The following is a 24,616-nucleotide window of genomic DNA, read 5'->3' as shown; positions in this document are numbered from 1 at the left end:
TAGTCAGCAATCTACTTAACACTGAATGTGTGATAAGAGACCTTGGGACCCAGACCCAGGTGGACAGGAGTCTCTCCTTTGATAGTCACATCGCCACAGTAGTCAGGAAGTCCTTCTACGTGGCACACCTCATCATAAATGGGTTCTCATCCAGGAAAAAAGAGGTCATCGTTACCCTCTACTCGACACTCATTAGACCCACTATAGAGTACAACGCCCCTTTTGGAATGTACCTCACAAGACATCTGCAGCAGCTGGAAAGGCCACAGAAGTACCTCACAAAGAGGATTACTGGACTCAAGCAAATGCCCTACACTGACCGCCTCAAAAAACTCCAGCTTTACTCCGTAACATATCACCTACTCAGAGGTGATCTCTGCCTAACATATAAAGCTATGTCAAACCCAGAGCTGTTGGACATGCTACACCTAAAGAAATCCCAATCCCTCCGAGCTACACGCTCTAGGGACCTAAACCTTGTCACCATAATAAACAGGACATGCTGGAGGGATAGATTCCTATCCCAGAGACTTTCCATACTCTGGAACAGGCTACCCATCTATGTCAAGCAAAGTTCATTAGCACTCTTCAAGAAAAATCTTGATGAGTGGATGGGAAATAGGAAATACACCCTGGGGATCACTTCTGTGTCTCTGCTTGACAGTGGCACAGGAAAATAACTTTCTTGGGTGGCGTAAGCCAGGGAACCTTGTTGGCTAGGCTTACGTAGGCCCTTGGGCCGATAGCCTAGTACCTACCTATGAACCTATGATAAGTATGTTTATACATGACTATACTTCCTTGCTGTATATTGAAAGTAAAGTCAGTAACTATAGTTATATGCATTTATTTTGTTAGTGTTTTAGCTACATTATTATTTTTAAGTCTTATATGATATTTCTAATTCAGTAATGTTAAATTACATGTTAGTAGTGGCCATGCTGTTTTATGGCCAGTTATAAGAGGATTGTTAACATTTAACAGAAGTACAACCAGAGGGATCTGTTGGCTCTTCAGGTTAATGTTCTATCTGAATGATGTTATATTAAACATGCAAGGCCAGTGCCTAGTGCACTGGAGTATTACACCTGCAGTTTAACCTAACAGACTAACTGGGTATCTCAAAGGTCTGTTTATTTGCTTGTTTATTTAACTTTATCGGGTAAATGAACTGGTCCAAAGACTTTCTTTTTCAACTGTGACTCTAGCTGAGTGTCAGTTAACTTTTCCAGAAAAACTTTTGACAAACCGATTATCTTTTGAATTACATTTCAAGACATTTACATTCGTGTTTATGGCCCACGGTGGTGGTGCTGTGGTAGCGTTATTGCCTCACAGTAAGACGCTGTCCAGTTCGATTCTCAGCTAGAGCATCATCTGTGTGGAGACATGCGTGAATGGGCGTACCTTCGTTGAAGGTTGTGCGTCAGGGCTGGTAACTCGGCACGTAAAAATCAACTACCAATCATTAGCGGACCGGAGTTCCGCTGTGGCGACCCCTAACTGGGAAAAGCCAAAAGACACAAACATTTACATTCATGTTTATGTTATAACCAACAATTACAGTTCAGTACTACAGTAGTTTTGCTTTTTATGAATGTTATTTACCCAAATCATTACTTTGTGTACAAGGAAACCAGCACTAATGCAGATCAATAACTTCTATAGTTGCACGTTTACATGAATGTTTTTTATACAAATCACTGCTTTATATATAAGGATTATAGCACTATTTAATTAATATTTACATAGTTTGTATAGCTGTCCTATGTTTCATTATGGTTGAACTTTACTGACTGCAGTGTGATTTTAGTAGGCTAGGTTAGGCATGAAGTTACAATTTCTAATCTAGTTTTCTATAACAAGTGTACTCATATTTGCTAGTCTGGTGTGTTTTCTACAGCTTTTGAAAAGTAGTTGGTTTCCAAGCTTTCCGTGTGTGTGTGTGTGTGTGTGCGCATACGTGCGTGCGTTTTGTCTGGTACAGTATTCTATGCTATGGGGCAGTTATGTAGTGAGTTGTTTATGCTATAGCCTTAGGGTGTCCTGACTTCTTAGGTTTTACTGGAGGCTTCTGACTAGTAAAGTGTCTTTTGAAAGCTGAAAGTAGCTTTCATTTTATAGCTTTTATAATTAGGGTATTTAATAAAATGTTTTGCTTGCCACACCAGGTTACCATTTGGTTTTCTGTACGGTATCACAATGTTGTTTCACCATATATTCAATAAATGGATGAATCTGAGTAATTTGTACTTTGTTGGTTGTAGGGTAGTAATATTTTATTGGGAATTTATGCTGACATGGAATGAAATCATATTAACGCTTCAGCTTCAGTGGTAAGTGCGTGGATATTCTGTAAAATATATTTAGTTGCTTTAGAACTTTGTCACCCTGTTGTTGTTAAGGGGATAGAGCCCACAGTCTTATATTGTTAGTGTCAAGTTAGTACCTGCTCTGCTGCACAGGACTGAGTATCTCTGAATGTTCTGCAAAGTTTTAACTACAAAAATATTGTCAGCACAGTTCACTGTATGCCTTCTACATCTGAATTAAGATCATGCAGGAATACAAAGAGACTAATTTCTGCCATTAAATATCTGCTAATGCAACATTGAACTAGTCAACTAATGCAAATATGGAGGAAGTGGATCTTTCTGAAGTTTTTCACCATACATGAAGCAGAGAAATAATGATTTATAGCAAACTTGAGGGAGGTTTATGGGCTGTAGTCAGTATGCCCATTGATGACTAGACTGGCATTATCTACTAAAGCTAAGTGAATAAAGTGATACTTGCCTGCTAATAATGGTGTCTATAGTCATACTTAATTGATAATGCAGGTGATTAAACTCAATATGTGTGGAATATACTTGAACAGGTCTCTTTTGTGTTTTCTAGGAACAAGTTGGTATGATTAAAGAGAAGTATGACCACAGACTGCTGCTAAAACACATGCCTTCAGAATTTCATATTTTTCTAGATCACATTTCCAGTTTGGACTATTTTACTAAGCCAGATTATCAGGTAAGAAATCAGACAGAATGGCATGGAATGTGCTGGGGGGGCCAAATATAAGTTAAAAAAAAAAAAAAAAAAAAACTGCAAACTATGAGCACCAGTGCTGTGCTTTATCAGCATCTGTATGCTTCACCTTCCACGCTATCAAGTTGCCAGTATTCGGCCTATTTTTTTTCATAGCACTGAAGACCATGAAGCCTCCCCTCCCCCCAGAATCATATGTACCTATTTATTCCATCTCTGGGCAAGAGACAGGCATCTTCATTCCTTCCATGAATATTTACCTTAGAGGTGAAAGTCAGACACTGGGAGTGAGCTGTCATATGTGTGAGGCATCCAAGACCTCCTTTGCTTTGTCATGGCTTTGAACATCACTGTAGCTGCTTCCTAGTGAGATGCATGCATGCTTCCACCTGTGTCACTATCACTGTCTATCATGCAGCATGGATGACATCTTGGCCCATAGTGTAGCATGCCACACAACAATACACTCCTGTACTTCCAGGTTGTGTAAAAAACCCAGGCTACCTCCCTCCTCCAAGCACAGGTGAGCTGGTATTAGCTACTTTCTCCTACCCCCCCCCACACACACACACACACACTGGAACTTCCAGGTTCCTATGTTGCTAATCGGTCATATGTCTTCTGCAGCATAGTCAGAGCTTTATTCCTCTGTGCCTCATAGCCTGGCCAGCCTGTTTGTTTTTTGACAACTTCACATTTAGCCCTTGACAGTCACTGATCTGTCCTTCATTGATTTACAATGGATCCAGAGAGACTTAATTAAGCCAATGTTTAGCATTATCAGTAACAGAAAAGGTTGAAAGGCTTCTCCTGACACAGATGGAGTACAGGTTTACATGATATGCAACCCAACCTGAAAAGTTAGTAGTGTCAGCATTAAGTACAATGATTAGCATGTTTTCCTTTTATTAAAAAAATGCAAAAAAACAAATAACTACTTTTAAATGCAATATAGATATTTTCATCCAGAGGCTTATGCTTTGCTTTTCTGTATATACATATTTTTGGGAAATCTATATATGCTGGATAAACTATTACTGATGTATGAAACATAGTACTGAAGCTGTAAGCAATTTAAAAAAATTAGGAAGTGATTATGTGAGTGAATTATGGATAATTAACATAATAGACATAAGAAGTTGGGAAACAGTAAACAATAAACTGCAGATAACTGTGCTTTAATGGTATATTTTGTGGCAGGATAAGTGGATAAATTATATTTAGCAGTTTTGGAGTGAGGCAATTTTTTTTGGATGAAATTCACACACCTTACCTTGAGGGAACTTCAGATTGTTTCTAACAATAATTATGCAGTGTTCCCTGTTGGTGTTAGGCTCAGGTGGCAACCTGCCTTATAATGTTTTAAGACAAGTCCAGTACTTGTGTTACTGGTTCATCTCTCAGCATGCACGTTTGAGCTATATTACCAGCCAGTTACATCTAGCAGCATCTGCTCTACTTAAATAATACTTATTTTACATTATTTAAACAAAGTAGATAAGCCTATGTGTCCTTACTGCACCCCTCTCACAAGAGCATAGCATAAATTGTTGCTGTAGCAAATAACGCTTCTTATGTTTTTTTCTCTAATATTTGTAATCTGAGAAAGCTTTGGGAGAGGTGGAGACAAGGCAGGGCTCTAAATAATGACAGAATCTTAATGTGGGTGTATATATGAGTATGAAAATGGAGCTGCATACATGCCTTGGTGTTACACTGCATACAATATGTGTATGCAGATCAGCAAAACACATAGATGTTGTTACATAGAGAATGTTTATGGTGTGCACATAAAACTCCTTGATTTGTATTGAAACACCATAATAGTAGTAAAGAAGACTGTATTGTTTCTTATAAAACTCAGTTGTATCAGAAATATGTACTTTTTACATTAATATTAAATAAAAGTTAACTATTTCAGACACAAGCAGTAATATCTGAAGTGCAACTAAACAGTTTAACCTGAGCTCAGCTTTTCAGTGTGTTTGTTCATGCTTCTAATAATAAAATGTTCCACTGAAAAAAAGAACAAGATAGTCATGGGAAAGTAACATTTAGAATTATGGAGTTAGAGCAAGATAGTTTTCTGTAACCACTGCAGTCCTGACTTTTATTTACTGCTGCAAACTGTCTCAAGTGCAGACTCATCCCTTCCCAACTTTGTATGACGTAAGCTTCAGCAGACTGCCTACAGGAACATTCTTGCTTCACCACTTATGATGTAGGGGAGAAGTGGCATGCAAAATCTGATTCTTTGTAAAAAAGTGCATTGCTTTCACAAGTCCTGCTCTTTGATATCTAACAAGGAGTAATAGGGAACTATAGGTATTAGGAATATTTCACTTGATTTTACATGATGAAGACATGATTTGGGAAGTATTTATTTATTTATTTTATTTATTTGCAGTTGGTTTACCAGGATAGTCCATTGGGCCAAAATGAACCCGTTTTCAATGGAGTCCTGGGGAGAAAAGCTCCAAAACAAAATAGGTTACAATAGGTTATTCATAATAGTTATACAAATTATACTAGTATTCAAAAGTTAAAGATACAAGAAAAACAGTTTCAAGTAGTACAGCAACACTAGAGTTAATACAGACTAGTGATAAAATTAAAGGATAATACAGACTAAAAGGTATTTTACACGAAAGTACTGAGAAATAATAACATATTAGGCAGCATTGCATGAGAATACTGAGAAATAATAACATATTTGGAAGCATTTTACGAAAATACTGAGAAATAATAACATGTTAGGGTGCAAACACTTAAGAGGTGTGGCCTAGTGTATTCTTTCCAAATATCATAGGAGTAATAATAAGTATGAGTTAGGGGTAAATAATAAAAAAGTGCAGGAGGAAACAGGGAAAGAAGGAAGATGGAAAATAGCAAGTCTTCGTTATGTGGGATGAGAGCAAGAGCATTCCCACTGGGATACTAGATGTGAATGAAGAGATCTTTTAAAAATAAAATGGTTGGGAGTGGTACGAATGGGTGGTGGTAGGGAGTTCCAAAGGCGTGCAAGGCCATAAGACAGAAGATTTTTGCCTGGGGGATGAGTCAGTTTATGTACTTCTAATAGATTTTGATTATTAGACCTTAGTACTCTATCAGGAAGGTGCATTTTAAAGGCTGATGAAAGGGAGAGACAGAGGGAGGGGTTAAAAATGAGCTTGTGTGCAAGAGTTAGTTGAGTGTATGTGAGATAACTTGGCAGCTCTAGCCATTTTAGTTTTTGGAGAGAGGAACATTGGTGGGTGGAGGACTTGTGGTTGGTAGCGAACTTGGCGATTTTGTTGTAGCAAGAGGAAAGTTGTGTTTTTAGAGAGGTCTGTAGATTAGTTAGGAGTGGAGCTCCATAGAGAAGGGAGGGGAGAAGAAATGAGGTAGAGAGAGTGATTTTGGTAGCAGGTGTGAGGTAATGATTTTGTCAGTAGAGCATACCTAGTTTTTGATGGGTTTTTTTTTTGATATTTAGCTGTAAGTGAGAGTTGAATTTGAGCTGGCTATCGATTTGGACCCCAAGTAACTTAGTCTCTGACACCAGTTCCAGAGGTGAGTTATTTTGACTAGTGATAGAGAAGGTGTTTTTATTGAAAAAGGTTACTTTGGGAGGGGGTAAATATCATTAATTTGGTTTTAGAGGCATTGAGTGCTAGGTGATTTCTTTTCATCCATTGCTCAGTGGTTGTAAAAGCATCTTGAGTCAGTTTTAGGAGTGAGGGGATAGAAGTGGCAGAGCATATAATAGTAGAACCATCTGCGTATTGGATGATGTCTGAGAATGGGATAGAGTTGCGGAAATCATTTATGAATATATTAAAGAGAAGGGGACCCAGTATGGAGCCCTGGGGTACTCCAGTAGGGGTATTGAGAAATGAGGAGGTGGCCTTTTTCCATTTTACTGCTTGATATCTGTTAGATAAGTAGCTGGAGAACCAGTTCAAAGAGGAAGGAGATAGGATAAGTTTTGAGAGCTTAGTTAGTAGCAGTCTGTGAGAGATAGTGTTGAAGGCCTTAGAGAGGTCAAGTAGTAGGGTGGAAACAATTTGGCCAGAGTCACGGGCTTTATTTACAGTTTCAAGGAAGGAGAGGAGGGCGGTCATAGTGCTATGATTTGGTCTGAATCCGTGTTGTGTGGGAGTAAGTAGGTGATTGTCTAAGAGATGTGGAAGAAGTTGTAGTTGAATGCACTTTTCTAGGAGTTTGGAGATGGGGGACAGGATAGCGATGGGGCGGAAATTAGTAACATTGTTATTGTTGCCACCTTTATGTAAAGGTATAATAAAGGCCTTTTTCCAGATTTGAGGTACGATACCTTCTTGGATAGAGCGTTTTTTTTTTAAATGCTAATGGGGTAGGCGATATAAACTGTGTCCAAAAAATAATGAAGCAGACCACAAAGACTATCATGGCTTAAAATAAAAAAAAATTATTTATATGTCATGCATTCAACATGTTCTGAGAAGTCTAACAAAGTGGCACACAAGAACAAGTTTGTCGATAGAAAAGGAACATATACAAGTTAAATAGAAAAAAGTCAGTAATAAGTTCAAAACTTCCAAAATCAACAAGCTGTCTAATAATCGAATATATTACTATTATTCCATGTTCTTGTGCTAGTGTATACCTGTTTCAAAATTGTAGATTTAAATAGTCAACTATTAAAATTATGTGTTTTCAGAAAATGCAAAGCAAATTTAAGGTTTCTTATTTTAATGTTCTTACTGTGTTCCATAATATGCAATTTAATTCTTCTTTTGTTCGCACCAATATATACTAAGGTGCAGTGATGAATTAAGCATTGATAACATACCAATATAACAGGAAAATGTTCCAGTAACTGTGAGGATCTTAAGATTGCTATAGCCAATATTCTTAATTAAGACAGTTAAGACAGGGGTGAGTACCACAGTGGGTTTAAAGATACACAACCATGATTATTGATGAGTTTACGAAGTGAATGCATAAATGCAAGTCACCCAAACTCCTGTCTCCAGAAAAATATATTTTTTATTATTATATAACAATGTATATTGCTTGGAGTCTTCCTCCAAGACTTACCAGTTCCTGCTTGCAATTCAGTATTTCATCAGATAACTGATTATGCACTGTAACAATGCAGAAATGCCTTTTCTTGAAATCCACAGAATGGCGAATATCTCTTTGTTTGCTTAGAAACAACTCAGAATGTTGTATATAAGAAACCCTCCCTCTCACAGCACATATATTGTTCACGCAGGAACTCACGATAAAAGGTGGAGGCAAAACAGTGTTGTAGGTGACAACTTCGGCCTTTTAATGAAAATGCTGTGATTATGCACACCTTTCAAAGAAATATAAAAAAATTAGTAATTGACCTTTAATCTTCAAAGAAAAAGAAACATAGAACTTATTGCTAGAAATATCTTCAGTGAATAATATAAGTTCTTAATTGTCACCCCTAAAAATAAGTAATAAATCATCAGTAAAACAAACAAAAAGCAAATAATAACAATTATTAGCTGATTATGTTCAGCCAAAGACTGACCCATCATCAGTCTAGCATACAAGGGGCAAAATCATTCTTTATTACAGTACCTTTAATTTATTGAAAAAAAACAGTACCTGTCACCAGACACACGTATGTTATGTGATAAACAGAACATGTTCTGTCCTATATTTCACTGTTTGTGAAATCTATCTACAATGTCATTGTAATTTCCTGTTTTAACAGAAACACTTGGTCTTGAATCTATGGAGATAACAATAGTTTCGAGGAATAACTATTCAGGTGTTTAATATCAGTATATAAGCTATTCACAACTGGAATGGCCCAAACCATGCAGTTTTGCTGAAAATTCTAAGGCAGTCTTACTGTATGACCAGAATTTTGACTAAATTTGTTGGTTAACCTAACAACCCTTTGGAAATAGATCTGACAATTAGAAATAATCTGTCTACCTAGCAGACAGTAACGTGGGCAATCCTAATTTTTTGGTAAACAATTTGTTTCTTGTTGTATTCACTAAGAATCTCACTGTTAGATTATACTGAAATACATCATTTACTTCCTTGACTTGGTATAAACCTTTCTGATATCAAAGATGAGCATATCATTTGTTATGCAGCCACTTCAGAGCCGCTATACTCTAGTCTTGTGCTAACATACTCAACATCCACCAGGGCACAGTGCTGGGAAATTTTAACATCTCTTGAAAACTGCAAAAATGCTTCACCCTGCCACAGAAGAGGCAGATTGAAATGTTTAATAGCTTTTAAAGCTTTTTGTCCATCGGTGGAACACCTGCCTTCTGATCACCATACCATGTTTGCGGCTTTCTACTCCTATACTTTTCCTTTTCCTGTGACTAGTAGTATACTGGAGCAGTTGAAACTCTGTATAGTTCAACGAATTGTGATCTTGTGTGTCTGATCATAACTATCTAGTTATGTATTCTCAACATGGAAGTCAAGATTCCTCTCCTGAGCTTTCTTTTTGCTCTGCTGCTAAGGTGAACTTATTGGCATCCATATCGCAAACACATGTAGTGGCCATGATTGGAGATGTGATCATAATCCCCCTTACCTATTCTTTTATACATTTCCATGATATCTAGTTGCTTATAATGCATTATCAAGATATGTGCAGCATTAAGTCACACAACACCATCACCTTTACCATTAGATGTGATTATCAGATGTGAAGTACTTGTGTCTGCTGCAAGCAACTGAGTCCAAGGCTTTTGAAGACCACTGTGTTGCAGCCAGGAACTCAGGTGTCTTGTAGTGTGCACTGCTGGCTACTCATACTCAAACTTTAATATATTTTTAGGAGACGTGTGGCAGCCATGTGGAAAGAGTGGATCTGCTCCATATCACCCAAATACAGTAGCCAAGTTTGAGCAGGTTAAGTCTAGCTGCTGAGGGGAAGGAGTTGGGGGTGGGTGGGTTTGCAGGTTAGGATTTCAGGTAGTGATTGAGAGGAGGGAGAGTTTAGAGCTAGGGAGCAACTGGAGACATTAGGTGTAGGGAGCGGGAAGGGAGATTTAGTTTTATGGAGCAAGAGGGAAGTTTTAGGGTGAGGGAGAGATTGGAGGCTTTAGGGTGATGGAGAGACTAGAAAGTTTAGGTTTAGGTAGGGAGAAGGGTATTTTAGGTTTAGAGTGTAAAGTGAGTTTTAAGTTTAGGGAGTAGGAAAGACGCTTAAAGTTAGAGAGTGAAAGGGGAGTTTTAGGGTTAGACAGCAGTTGGATACTTTAAGTTTAGAGAGTAGGAAGGGAGTTTTAAGTTTAGAGAATGACTGGGACTTTTAGGTTTAAGTAGTGGAGTACTATGGTTAGGCTTAGGGGCTAGATGAGAGTTTTAGGATTATAGTTATGGTTCTGGTAAAGCTGTACAGTTCAGCAGGGTTGAGTGGTGGCAGGGCTTGATAGTTAACTAGGATAGTGGTAGTTAGGGCACTAGTCAGTTAGAGCAAGAGGCTGTGAGCAAAGTGTCATGTGCTACTAGCATGTAGGCATTTGTAATAGACTTGATTTACTTTGTCTGATTTTTAACCTTTCCATTCCTAACCATTACTCTTTGGTTATTATCATCTACAGCCTCGTAAGAAGAACCTCAGTACTCTGATTCCTAATTGTTAATGCATTTTCTATTGCTGGACAAATAATATGAAAAAAAAATATTTTTCACCTACTGGCATTTGATTGTTATGTACTACCTTCATATTTCTTGCAAGTGAAATCACTGCTTCAGTTCTAAGTAAGATGCATTTGTAGCACTATAGTTACTGATAATTGATTGTCACTGTGTAAGAAGTGATGCCTGCATTTATTTAATATGTTCATATCTGCAGGTACATGCACATAAAGTATTGTGCATTCATGCAGAATGGTGTGTTAAGCTGGTTTAATGATTTTACTGGATGATATAGTGACATTTTCATTTAGTTTCATTCTCTGTACCCAGGTAGCAACTTAAAAAGGGTCTAGGTGATCCAGATTACTTGCCTGTAAAATAAATAAATATTTCTATGGTTACAACATGCTCCAATCAAATGCAGGTGGTTTGAATGCTACACTATAATTTCACTGAAGAGCTAAGTTCAGCATAAATCACTCTGTCAATCAAGATGTCTATCCTTACATGTTCATGTATGTTATACAGCGAAGGCACATGCAGATAAGCAGTGCCGAGTGAAAGTAAATGCTAATTGTTTTCAAACAATTGTGGTTATAAACCTCGCAGCATGTAAAATGTGTAAACTATACAGAATATGAAAAGTGCAACTTTGAGTGTTGACTTGCTTTCAGAGGAGAGACAACCAAGTTAATGAAAATGGACTGAAATATGCAAACATTTGCAGTACCAAGACACACTATCTTGTTTAGATGCTGGCTTGGTTGACAGAATCCTCTAAGAGATACTGTAAAAGGGTTTGAGAACAGTAAATGCATTGTCTGCTTTTGAATTATAACAGCAAGCACTGCTTTGGATTTTCATAAACTGAGAGAGAAAAATACCTGTGAAGGTGCTATCCATTGTCTGGAATGTGCAGGTGGATTGCATTACTGGACAGAATTCATTTGGACCCCCATTTTACTTGTGCAATTATACAACTATATTTTAAGCTTCAGTGTCAGTAAAAGATGCAAATTTAGTATTTCCTCAGCTACTGGTAGAGATAGATCTAGATAAGATGTTATTTAGAATTCGTCATTATGTCATAATTTGTTAAAACATACTTATTTGTATATTATTTATGTGCATTTAAATGTGCTTATCTATTTGATTTACAAAGTGAGTTGCTTATTTTTTTATTTTTTCAGTTTTAAAAGCATGTAACTGGTGATTTGTTTATTATATTAGGGGGTACATGTATTGTAATGAGGTACTAATAACTGCTGTCTTATACCCTTCAAAGATTTACTACTCAAGGTATTTCTACCATATAAATATTTAAAAGTTGTCTTTGTAGAATAGTGTGTGTGTGTGTGTGTGTGTGTGTGTGTGTGTGTGTGTGTGTGTGTGTGTGTGTGTGTTGTACCTTTAAGAAGCGTTTCAAGGACAGCATGTGCATTTAAACAGCAGTGCCATTTTGAGAGTGCAGCCAGAGAGGGAGTATATATGAATGTGATAGCTAGTTTGTTTATACATTTTTCTAAGTTAAAGTTATTAAGCCTCAATCCTGGCGTGTTTGTACATAATAAAGCTGCTTGAACAGAACCCACATATATTTGTCTGTTTTATCCGGACCAGAAGAGCAACATGGTGTCAGAACTGGGATTCCAGAAGCTGCTATTCAGAGCTATGAAATGCAGAGTTAACAGTGAAGTTAAACTAAGTGAACGAAGTACAAAAAAGGGCCAGAAACAAACTAAAGGTAATGAAAACTTGCACGGATGATTTATTTTATTAAAAAGATAAAACAGAGCACTACAAGGGCACAGAATACATTATTAAGTGAACAAGAGGTACAAACAAAAAGTTTATTAATGAAACAAAATGATTATCAGAAAAGCACATAAGGGGTTTGGAATTACCTCGGAATTACAAAACAAACATGTTTAAAGTAAAACGGGCATGTTTAGAGTAAAACGAGCACAAGAAAAGTATATTGGGCATGAAAAAAAGATTAAACGAGCAAAACAAATATAATAAGGGCAAAAAAGGGCACATTAAGTATAAATAAAACAAGGCAACTGCATGTTTTTTGGCAAAATACTGTGTTTTGGCATAAACTACTGTTTTGCATTGACTGAAGCTATTCAGAGCATAACTTGAGTTATTTGAAGTATCTCAAAGTGTGTAAAAGTGTTTACAATGTATGTTTATTACTGTGCATTTCTTCTTTAGAGTATATTGTGTGCAAAGTGCAACTATTTCGTAAAATGCAGAAAAAATACAGCCATTTTGAAAAGTTTCTTGTACTGGGTGTGTCTGTTCGCAGAATACCGCCATTACAAAGTGTTTCTTACACTGTACAGAGATATTTAGCAAAGTACCGCCATTTTGGGAAAGTTTCAATGTGATGTGTACTGTTTATTCGGAAAGTGCAGTTACTTTGATATGTTTTTTACTCTGAGTGCCTTCTGTCCAGTTTATTCACACAGTGCAGTTATCTTGAAATGTTTCTTACAATGATAAGAGGTGATTTCTTACAGTACAGTGATTTCAAGAGTATTCTTGTGCCCTGGAGACTTATTTCACAAAGTTCGGTTATTCAGAGGCTTGTTGTGCTATTAAGCACATTTACAAATACTGGCATAATTTTTTTTTGACATATGTATATATGTGTGTTTTCGTGCATACTTGCAAAAGCCTTCAATGGTATGTGTTGATATGGCAGAGGCATTTCGCAGACCAGGTTCAGTTGTATTTGATCAGAATATTGCAGAGAATTGGAGAATATTTGAGCAAGAGTACAATACTTTTATGCAAGCAGCTTACTCTGACAAAGATGCATACACCAGGGCATTCATTTTGCTAAACTTAGCTGTGTTAGAGGCCATTGAAAGAGGGCATTAATATGAGTATGCACAAGCAGTAAATGAAGGAGAAGGGGAAAACTGTCATAGTGTTCTACAGGCTGAATCAAGGAGAAGACACTGAGTGTTTGAAATGCAAATTCAGGAAAATGTGCAACCCCCAGACAAATGTTACATTAGAGAGGCATTTGTTTTACACAAGAGATCAAAAACCAGGAGAAACTTGTGCAGCTTATCTTACTGACCTGAGAAACAAAGCTAAAACATGTAGGTTTGGTGATTTAAAAGATGAGTTGATAAAGTACAGATTTGTGTGTGGTATTAGTAGTGCTGCAGTGAGAAAGATTTTGCTTTGTGACAGTGATGCAATGTTAGGCAAAGCTATTGAGATTTGTCAAAGCCATGAAGTTGCAGAAAGGAACACAAGCATGCTTGCAGGTGATAAGAGCATGGTTTCAGTAGGCTCCAGAGCAAATGTAGACAGCATGCTATTAGACACAGGCCTAAGCACATGGCAGTTGTAACCCCTGCGGGTATGGCAAGTAAAACCTGTAGTGTTCCAGCAAGTTCTAAGACTAGTTCAGTGAAAAGGACATGCTCAATGTAATACATGGGTGAGTCAGCAAAACCCAAATCAAGCTTTATTGTTAACTGTCGCAATTGTGATACCAATCATGAGTCTAAAAGAGAAAAGTGCTTAGCATTTGGACAGCGATGCCACAAGTGTAAAAAAATGGAACCGTTTTCAAACGTTTTGCAAATCAAACAAACCTCACATAGTTATAAAGAAGGGTCACTTAAAAAAGCAAGTTGATCATATAGAAAGCTGCAACCCTACTTTCTGTGTAAATGGTGTATCAGTAATTGCTGAAAAGGTTGCTGCAGTAAATTTGTTGGAAAAGAATTAAGTGTTTTATAATGTCCAGATCAATGGTAAATCCACCGATCTCAAAGTAGACACTGGTTCAAAGTGTAATGTTATGTCAGCAGACACATTTCTAAGGTGAGAGCTGGTGAGCAACTTAATGTGGTCAGCTGTGCGAAACGTGTTGCTTACGGAGGTGAAGAAATTCAATCTGAAGGCTAGAAAATGCTACAGCTTACTATTCTATGTAGTCCAAAGACCTGTGCAGTCATTATTGGGTCTCAGAGACAGTTTGAGAATGAATCTGCTTTCCTTTACCAAAGAAGTTCATCATATAAGCACATGTCTCAGTTCCGGTTTTACTGAAGCTGTTTTCTCAGAGTATGCTGATGTTTTCAATGACAAGTTAGGCAAACTTCCAGTTGTGTATTTTATGAAGTTAGACCCAGAGGTCAGTCCAGTGGTCAGACCAGCAAGAAAAGTTCCGATAGCTATGCAGAAGCTCAGTTGGATAAAATAGTGCAGCAAGGTGTAATTTGTCCAGTTACAGAACCTACTGAATGGGTGTCGTCCATGGTAGCAGCCCACAAAAAAAGTTCAGATGAAATCAGAATATGCATTGACCCAAGAGATTTGAATAAAGCATTAAAGAGACCGTATCATCCCATGTGTACAGTCATGGAAGTTGCAGCCCTAATACCAAATGCCACTGTTTTTTTCTGTCTTGGATGCAAAAATTTCATTTTGGCAAGTGATGCTTGATAACAAATCTTCACTACTGACTACTCTCAGTACCCCATTTGAAATATATAGATTCCTCAGGATGCTGTTTAGAATAAATTCTGCAAGTGAAGTCTTTCAGCGTCCAATGGAGCAAATTTTATCAGGTTATCCTTGTGCCATAACAGTAGATGATTTATTGCTTGGAGGCAGTGGTGAAGCAGAGCATGACAGAAACCTTAAGAAAGTTCTAGACAGAGTATGGGATGTGAAGCTCAATCCTCTGAAGTGCAAATTCTGACTACAAGAACTTACATATGTAGGTCATTTATTTACTAGCACTGGCTTGCAACCAGACCTGTCCAAGCAAGTGACCATTCTAGAGATCTTAGCACCGGATAATGTTCAAGCTCTACAAAATTTTCTTGGTATGGTCAACTATTTAGACAGGTTTATACCAGACTTCAGTGAGTTGACAGCAACTTTGAGAGAGCTGATGGGCAAAAATGTTACATGGTCTTGGTTGGAACAGCACTAGAGAACATTTGAAGACTTTAAACAGAAAATTGCCACCCCACCTACATTAAGATACTATGATGTCAGTAAACCAGTAGTGCTTTCCTGTGATGCTTTGAAATTTGATTTTGGTGCAGTTATTCTTCAAGAGGGCAGATCAGTAGCTTATGCATCTAAAACTCATACCCAAACTGAAATGCAGTATGCTCAAATTGAGAAAGAACTTTTGGCAATAGTATTTGCATGCTCAAAGTTTCATGATTATATTTATGGTCAAGCTATTTATTTTGAAACTGATCACCAACCTCTAGTCACTATTTTAAAGAAGCCTATTCATTCAGCTCCAGCGAGATTACAAAAAATGATGCTCATTGCAAAAGTACAACTTCAAAATGGTTTAAACAAAAGGCAAACTTCTTTATCTGGCTGATACCTTATCCAGATCACCCAGAAATACAATGGAACAGCTTAATGCAGAGAAATTTGACTTTGATGTCACGGAAGTGTGGAATTTTTCCACCATGAGACTTGATGAGCTGAGACATCATGCAAAGGCTGATACAGTTTTGCAAAAGCTCAACTACTTGTATTCTCTCTTTTCCTTGATCTCTCCAAGGCTTTTGACACTGTTCCCCACTCCTTACTCCTATCTAAACTCAATGATCTAAATATCTCTACAACTTTTCTTACTTGGTTTACCAGCTACCTTTCTAACAGGCAGCAATCTGTCAGATGGCCCAATTCCTGTTCCTCTTTTTTGCCCATAAAATGTGGCGTCCCCGAAGGATCCATCCTAGGCCCCCTCCTAGTCAATATCTTCATAAATGACCTCCATACATCCTGTAAACATTCCACTCTCATACAATATGCTGACGATTCTATGCTCATCTCCATCTCTGACAACGTACCTCCACACACATACACCCAAGACTCCTTCCTGTTCATAGAAACATGGCTCATCAAAAATCAGCTCATCTTAAATCTCCCTAAAAAAACAAACTATTACTATTCCTTCCTTGACTTCTCTCTCACCATAAGTCTTCCTTTGTCATTACATCCCTTGAAAAAAAACACACATAAAGGCTGAACCCCACACAAAGCTCTTAGGCACAATTATTGATGATAAGCTTAAATTTAACTTGCATATTCAGCAAAATATAAAAAAACACCAAAAAACTAGGATTACTATACTGAAATAAGAAATTTCTTAACTCAGACAGTAGATTCTCCTCAGCCCAGTCTCTCCTCCTTCCCTCCCTTCTGTATGCAGCCCCTATTCTCACCTCCATTCTCTCCACATATTTAGCTAAACTCCAACAAACTTACCACAACTCACACCACTGCCTAGCACTCAACTCACATAAATGGCTAGAATTCTCCCAACTCCAAATATCTCAATTTCATATCATACACTCTGTTCTATAGAAACCTACTTCCTGCCTCTCTCTCCCTTCCCTAGTATACTATTACACCCCAAACTGCACTCTCCTAACATCTAATCAACAACTCCTTGACATATATAAACCCAACAAATGCTGTGGAAAACTACTTTTCAAATGCAATGTCGCCCAAGCCTGGAATAAACTCCTTCTCTCACATATAAGAACCATCCCCCACCCTAAGCACTTCAAAAAAGAGCTTAGTCTACATTTACTTAACATAAAGTCTTGCCCCTGTCAGGACCCCACCTAACCTTCTATACCTTGTTCACCCTCACCCCCCAAGCCTGTAAACTCCTTTTAGCTAGGAGAGTACATAACATAGAAGTATGGGGTATGTTACAAAAAAAAAGTTTTGCTGACATTACAACAATTACCTTATTATGCTTTTTATTTTATCTTATTTCTCATTTTTCTGTGCATGTCATCATCTTCTTTCCGCTGTTCCCGTTAGGGTTCGCCACAGCGGATCACCTATTTCCATTTCTTCCTGTCCTCTGCATCTTACTCTGTCACACCAACCACCTGCATGTCCTCTCTCACCACATCCATAAACCTTATCTTAGGCCTTCTTCCTTTCCTGTTACCTGGTAGCTTCATCCTTAGCATCTTTTTCCCAATATACTCAGCATCCCTCCTCAGCACATGTCCAAACCAATGTAATCTTGCCTGTCTGGCTTTGTCTCCGAACCTTCCAACTTGGGGTGACCCTCTGATATACTTATTCCTAATCCTGTCCACCCTCATCACACCCAGTGCAAATCTTAACACCTTTAACTCTGCCACATCCAGCTCTAACTCCTGCTCATTTTTCTGTGCATGTTATTACCTCTAAATTGGACTAGGACTCCTTTGTACTGTGTTTGATTAACCGTTAACTATGTTCAAAATTTTCTTTGTATCTGTAAAATTTCTGGAGCTTTTCTCCTCGGGTCTCCAATGAAAATGGGCCTCTGGCTCATTTGGATTGACCCGGTCAACAAATGTTTAATAAATATAACAATAAATAAAATAAATGTTGGATGGCTGTCAAAGCAATCTAGTATACCATATGAAGTGCAAACTTATTTTTCTTACAGAGATGAGATGTTGATGGAAGATGGCATTATTTTCAAAGGTCCAAAAATTGTTGTTCCTGCTTCCTTACAACGTGAATATATCCAGATTTTGCATCAAGGCCACCCAGGTTCGGAATCTACCAAAAGAAGGGCGAGAGGACTAGTATTTTGGCCTTCTCTAGTAAAATATATTGATAACGTACTTTCTTCTTGTTCAGTATGCAATAGTACTAAACCGCATTTGCAAAATGAACCACTTCAGCTAAGTCAAGTTCCTAAACTACCTTGGTCAACAGTAGCCACAGATATATTCAGACCTACTTCTAATTTCTATGTCAAACAATTTGGTCGTATTTCCAGACCTAGTGTGAAATACACAACAACCTGGACATAATTGTCTATATGTATCTTGTTCTGTATAATTGCATGTCAAAGAATCATGTTGTATCAATTGGAGGTCAATTAATGTAGTCAATAATGCATGACTCATTTCTCAAATATGGAGGATGTAGAATAGTGTGTGTGTGTGTGTGTGTGTGTTGTACCTTTAAAAAGTGTTTCAAGGACAGCATGTGCATATAAAATCAAGCACGTGTTAGCTTCAGTGCCATTTTGAGAGTGCAGTCAGAGAGTGAGCATGTATGAATGTGATAGCTAGTTTGTTTATACGTTTTGTCTAAGTTTAAGTTATTAAGCCTCAATCCTGATGTGTTTGTACATAATAAAACTGCTTGAACAGAACCCATAGATGTTTGTCTGTTTTATCCTGACCAGACAAGAGACAGTCTTGTTTTATAAATAATGGTAATTTTATTTTTAATCTGCTAGTTTAGCCTAGCTAGCTGGAGGCAACATTACCATAACAATGAAGGGGTGCTGCTACTGTAGAGGTTTGATTATACACTCTGGAAAAATATTGTGTATTTCTGCACAAAATAATTTTAGTTAAGTTCCACTTACCATTGGTAAGATGTAATGGAATGCATTTGGGCTCGGTCTGCAATGGGTGAAATCCTGGGAGCCAGTGATTATAAATGATCTTTAGTTGTACTGTGTAAAGCTTATTGGCGCATATATATACTGGTGTAGGTATCCTTGATGAATATGGATACACCCCGTCCTTTTGTGTTTTGGTCTGTGTTCTGTGGCTGAAACGGGGTCTATATTAGAACATCGAGCATTTGAAATGTCGAGTGTTCTAATATCAACCTCTGAAAATATCTAAGTAACAGGAAACTGAATTCTTTCCTAGGGAAAGAATTTGGTTGTCTGTTTCTGTTGCTTTGGTATTTTCAGCACTCTGGTGGAAAGTTCGGGTTCAGGTAAGTGTGCAGTTGTGTGGATGTGTGGGTTAGGGCGGGTTAGGTGAGTTAGGGTTAGGGCATGGGTGAGGTGACTGTGTGATAGTGACGGACCTTAGGGTTAGGGTTTGGGTTAATGTAAGTGGATAGTTAGTGGTGTATGTATAATTTAGTGTAGGGTTAGGTGTAAGAGTTTAGGTGTATGTGTGTGGATTGCTGTTTGTTTGGTGTGCTTGTATTGTTTGTACGTGTTTTGGAACAGCTAATTTTTTCCCTAGGAAAAAATTTGCTGTTCCGAATGTTCAATGTTTTTTTTCAATTGCTAGGGTTCAATATTAGAACACCCAACATTTTGAATGTTCTGTGTTCTAATATAGACCCGCTGAAATGTGTGGTATGAGTTGTAGCCCGGTAGTGCTGGGGTGCTCTCTGGTGCCTTGAACCAAGTTTCAGTTACTGCACAGATGTCGACGTTCTCCATACTGAGGAGTGCTTCGAGTGCGTGCATTTTGAGATTTAAACTCCTGGCATTGAGTAGCATAACCCTCCGTTTTTTGTTAATTGTGCTGTTTACAGAGGTGGGTTTGACTTTTGAGCCTTGCCTAAAAAAGGCACTATGGGGGCAGCAAGTGCCTTGGCCAGTATTCGAAAGCCTAGGGGTGACAGGTGCAAGCCATCTCTTGCGAAGCAACGTGGCTTGTCGAGCATGTCGTCCCAGGCTGACAAACACTGGATCCCCTTTGAGTGACACCAGAAGCTTAGCCAGTTGTTGAAATTGATCATTTATTTCTTTACACTGAGGTATCATTCTTGGTGAGGGCAGGATGCTACTCGGGGTCAGGGTCATACCAGCCTGGGCTACAAGATCAGATAGCTCTTCCATGTCTCTTTTCATGTAGTCCAGGGAGGTACGTCTCAGGTCATTCACACCAACATGAACAATGACAGAGTCATATTTGTACTTGTTCTGGGGTGACCTGAGTGCTTGTGTTATGTGTCGGATTCTGGCTCCTGACAGGCAGCTAACAGTAACCTTCTGCTTGTCCAGCCTAGTGAGTGGGATATCAGTATGCCTGACTATAGAGTCACCTATTACTTGTGTGTTAGGTATGTTATTTTGCCTTAAGGGCTGTGATTGTGCGGCACACTGATTTTGTATTTTATGTGTTGTCTGGTTTGTGACGGTAGGTGCAGGTTGTTTGGGTGTCTGCTTTGGAGGTCTCTGATGCTTTTACAGGTTTTTATTTAGAGCCTCCGAGTATGATTTTGTGTATTTATGTGTATTTTTTGCCAGTGCTGTTTTAGTAGGTCTGTGTGTGGCTGGAGGTGTGGTGCAGGTGTTAACCTTCTCCTCCTGACTGTCTGTTCCAGTCTTGGGTGGAGACAGCTTAGCTTCCAGTTTGGCTGTATAATTGCATCCCTCGTATAGTTCATAGGTTCATTGGTTGGTACTAGGCTATCGGCCCTAGGGCCTATACAAGCCTAGCCATTACAAACATAGCATATGTTACTGTTTTATGGTAGGAGGAGAGGGTTGTCTGTGTACATGAGGCAGTTGTAACATTGCCTCAGGATGCCCAGATTCACCAGCTGGACTGGAGAGTACACCTGAAATTGCCCTTTGGTCATGTCTGAATAGTAGGGTGAGCTGCTTAGTCACTTGGTTGGTGAGGGGTGAATAAAGAGCCCTGCCCTGCTGGACAATCAGTGTCAGGGTACATTAGTGCTTGCTGTTAGGTCTGAGCAAGTGCTGGGCTGTAAGATGCCTTTTGAGTGCTTAGGTTGAGAGTTACACTAGTTTCAAGGGAAAAACTGAAGAGGAGACTTAGTGGAGCCAGGAATAATTTAACCGTAACTAACCGGCGCTGCCCGGTGTGCAAAACCGTGCAAATGCAGTTTTTATAGTAGGGAAATGATAGAAGAGAGAGAAATTAGCCCAAAATGGCCAATAAACTACTAACTTCTGGGCTGGAACCACTCCTTCAGGGACAGATAGGTTGCTCAAAGCTCCCCTCTCTCACAGGTGAACAGAGAAACTTCCTTCTATCCAAGTAAGGTATAAACAACTGAGAAACTAGTATCACAGCCCTGAATTCAGCACTAGCCTGAAAACTGGATTATACTAGCTTAAAAAGGCGGGAAACAAGGAATTTTTTTGTTTTTTTTTTGTTTTTTTTAAAAGATAAGGCAAGAACAGTAAAAAATATATTTAAAACAGCTTTAAACGACTACAAACAATCAGAAAAGGCCATCACACTTTAGTGTGTAGCCTACAACAGTTAAACAAATTATTTAAACAAAAAACAACTTTTTAAAAGTGCAGGCAGTCATATAAGTACAATATGTGAAAAAAACAAGCTTTTAAATCACAATAAATGCTGGAAAATCTGCGTTTAGGTGGAAAACAGTTAAGTACGGCAAGAAAGTACAGAAAACTGATACTTAATCACTCCAAAGTATCTCTTCTAAGCTAGAAGGCTTGTATCAGTTTAAGGCTTTCTAAGGCTACCCAGTAGGTTAGTTACAGGAAAGATGGGAAACAAACACAGATGTGGTCTTTTAAACCAGAAAGTTGAAAGAGATGGACAAACTGTCCAAATGGTCAATAAACTACAATTTCTGGGCCAAGAACCTCTCCTCTCATGGTAGACAGGCTACCTAGTGCTTACTACTCCCACTGACAAGCTAGAAGGCTTTCCTCCAACACAGAAAGGATTGTGGGGCTCAGAAGCTTACCAACAGTCCTGGATATAGCAACTCTTTATCTGCACTAGGCTAGTTACAGGAAAGGTGGGAACAAGAGCAAGTGCGGCTTTTAAACCAGAACGTTGAAAGAGATGGAAAAAAACTGCCCAAATGGCCAATAGCTAAAATTTCTGGGCCAGGAACCATTTCTGTTGTGGTAGATAGGCTACCTAATGCTTACCACTCCCACTAATAAGGTAGAAGGCTTCCCTCCAACACAGAAAGGCTTGGGAGGGCTTAGAAGCTTACAAAGAGTCCAGGATACAGCAAATCTGTACCTGGACTAGACTAGTTACAGGAAAGCCGATGAACAAGTACAAATGCAGGATTTTAAGCCAGCAAGTTGAAAGCGATGAAAAACTGCCCAAACGGCCAAATAAACTACAATCTCTGGGCCAAACCTCACTCTTCCCGTGGAGGATAGGCTACCTAGTGCTTACCACTCCCACTGATAAGCTAAAAGGCTTCCCTCCAACACAGAAAGGCTTGGGGGGCTCAGAAACTTACTAAAAATCCTGGATACAGTAAATCTGTACCTGGACTAGACTAGTAACAGGAAAGGCAGGAAACAAGCGCAAGCACAGTCTTTTAAATCAGAAGGTTGAAAGAGATGGAAAAGCTTCCCAAACGGCCAATAAACTATCATTTCTGGGCCAGAAACCACTCCTCCTGTGGTACATAGATTACCTAGTGTTTACCACTCCCACTGATAAGCTAGAAGGCTTCTCTCCAACACAGAAGGGCTTGGGGGGCTCAGAAGCTTACCAACAGTCCTGGATACAGCAAATCTATACCTGGACTACACTAGTTATAGGAAAGGCAGGGACCAAACGCAAAACGGGCTTTTAACCAGAAAGTAGAAAGAGATGGAAAAACTGCCCAAATGGCCAATGAACTACAATATCAGGACCAAAACCCACTCTTCCCATGGAAGATAGGCTACTTAGTGCTTACTACTCCCACTGATAAGTTAGAAGGCTTCCCTCCAACACAGAAAGGCTTGGGGGGCTCAGAAGCTTACCAACAGTCCTGGATACAGCAAGTCTGTATCTGGACTTGACTAGTTACAGGAAAGGCAGGAAACAAGCTTAGAATTTTTTTTTTGTGTTAAATTGCAGTGCAGGCCAGCACACCCGAGTGTGTAGCAACAGCACGGCAAATACAGTTCAAATAAATGCAATTAAATTAACAAATGACTAAAAACAAGTGCAGAAGGCAGTAAATTAGAAGGCTACTAACAAGCAGTAATAAGTGCAGAGTAAGAGCGACTGAACAGATAGCATGCAGAAGTGCAACTAAGACAGTTACAGTAAGAGCAGATAAATAATATATATATATATATATATATATATATATATATATATATATATATAATTTATTTATTTATTTTTTCGAGGGAGGGAACAGAGCAGGATTAAGAGGCTACAGGAGTTGTCCTTTCCAAATGCTCTCTTTGTACACAGTAGGAGTGCCTGAAATCAGAATATAATCTCACTGTACTCAGTTGAGTGAGCAAATGAGATGGGCCAAGAAGGAGTAGAGAGACAGCCACAACTTCATTTGTGTTAATATTCAGTGAAAAACACAAATAAATAAATTAAATGTAGTACTATATGAAAAGGAGCAGATAAAAGTGTACTTAAATTCACTTATACGTCCAGTTGATTTCAGGTAGATGTTAGCCGGCCAAAGCTCTGATATTAAGCAGAGATAACTCAAAATGTACCACTTATATTAGGCAGGACAGAATGTAAGTGATGCTGTGAAACTACCCCCTACTGCTATCAATGGCTACACAGAAATTCTAACAAGTACTTTGTAGTGAGACAGGCACAACTTCAGTTGAGTTAATATTCAGTGAAAAACACAGATAAATAAATTAAATACAGTACTATATGAAAAAGAGTAGATAAAAGTGTACTTAAATTCACTTATACGTCCAGTTGATTCCAGATAGGTGTTAGCTGGCCAAAGCTCTGATATTAATATATATATATACTTAGTGGCACAGCATATGATACCTCTGAGATCATCCATGTGCAACTAACATTGGGCAAATTTGCAGTGCAAATTGTGGCCTGCTACAGATCACCCTCCATGACCCAGGACCACCACTCCACCTTTCTGGAGACACTGGAAAACATTAAGGTCCTACCAAACACCCGGATATTGGGTGATTTCAATTACCCTAACATTCACTGGGAAAACTACTCGAGTACAAACTCCCAGGCCCAGCGCTTCCTGGAATTTATCAACTCAAACGCCCTGGATCAGCTGATAAACTCCTTTACCAGAGGTGAAAACATATTGGACCTGGTCATCACCAACATGGGCGACAGGTGTTCCACACCGGAGGTCAACCCATCACTGGTTAGATCAGACCATAAACTAATCACTCTGGATGTCCACAACCCACCACCACCCCCAACTAAGGAAACCACAGTAAAAAACATTTCTAAAG

At 38.6% G+C, this 24,616-nt stretch overlaps 1 protein-coding gene across 1 annotated transcript in view; it reads left to right on the top strand.

Annotated features, from left to right (window-relative positions):
• TTBK1 (tau tubulin kinase 1) overlaps nucleotides 1-24,616 on the top strand; it is a 1,416,073-nt gene that overhangs the window by 847,462 nt on the left and 543,995 nt on the right. Inside the window, exon 9 of the mRNA XM_044060281.1 lies at nucleotides 2,899-3,024. Coding sequence (XP_043916216.1) covers nucleotides 2,899-3,024 — 126 coding nt within the window. The remainder of the gene's footprint in view (nucleotides 1-2,898; nucleotides 3,025-24,616) is intronic.

Source organism: Protopterus annectens, chromosome 1.part0 (assembly GCF_019279795.1).
Source record: "Protopterus annectens isolate FY-2018-M chromosome 1.part0, PAN1.0, whole genome shotgun sequence".
Lineage (NCBI taxonomy): Eukaryota > Metazoa > Chordata > Ceratodontiformes > Protopteridae > Protopterus > Protopterus annectens.
Note: the sequence above shows the minus strand (reverse complement) of the source record. Positions and strands in the feature narration are given on the sequence as shown.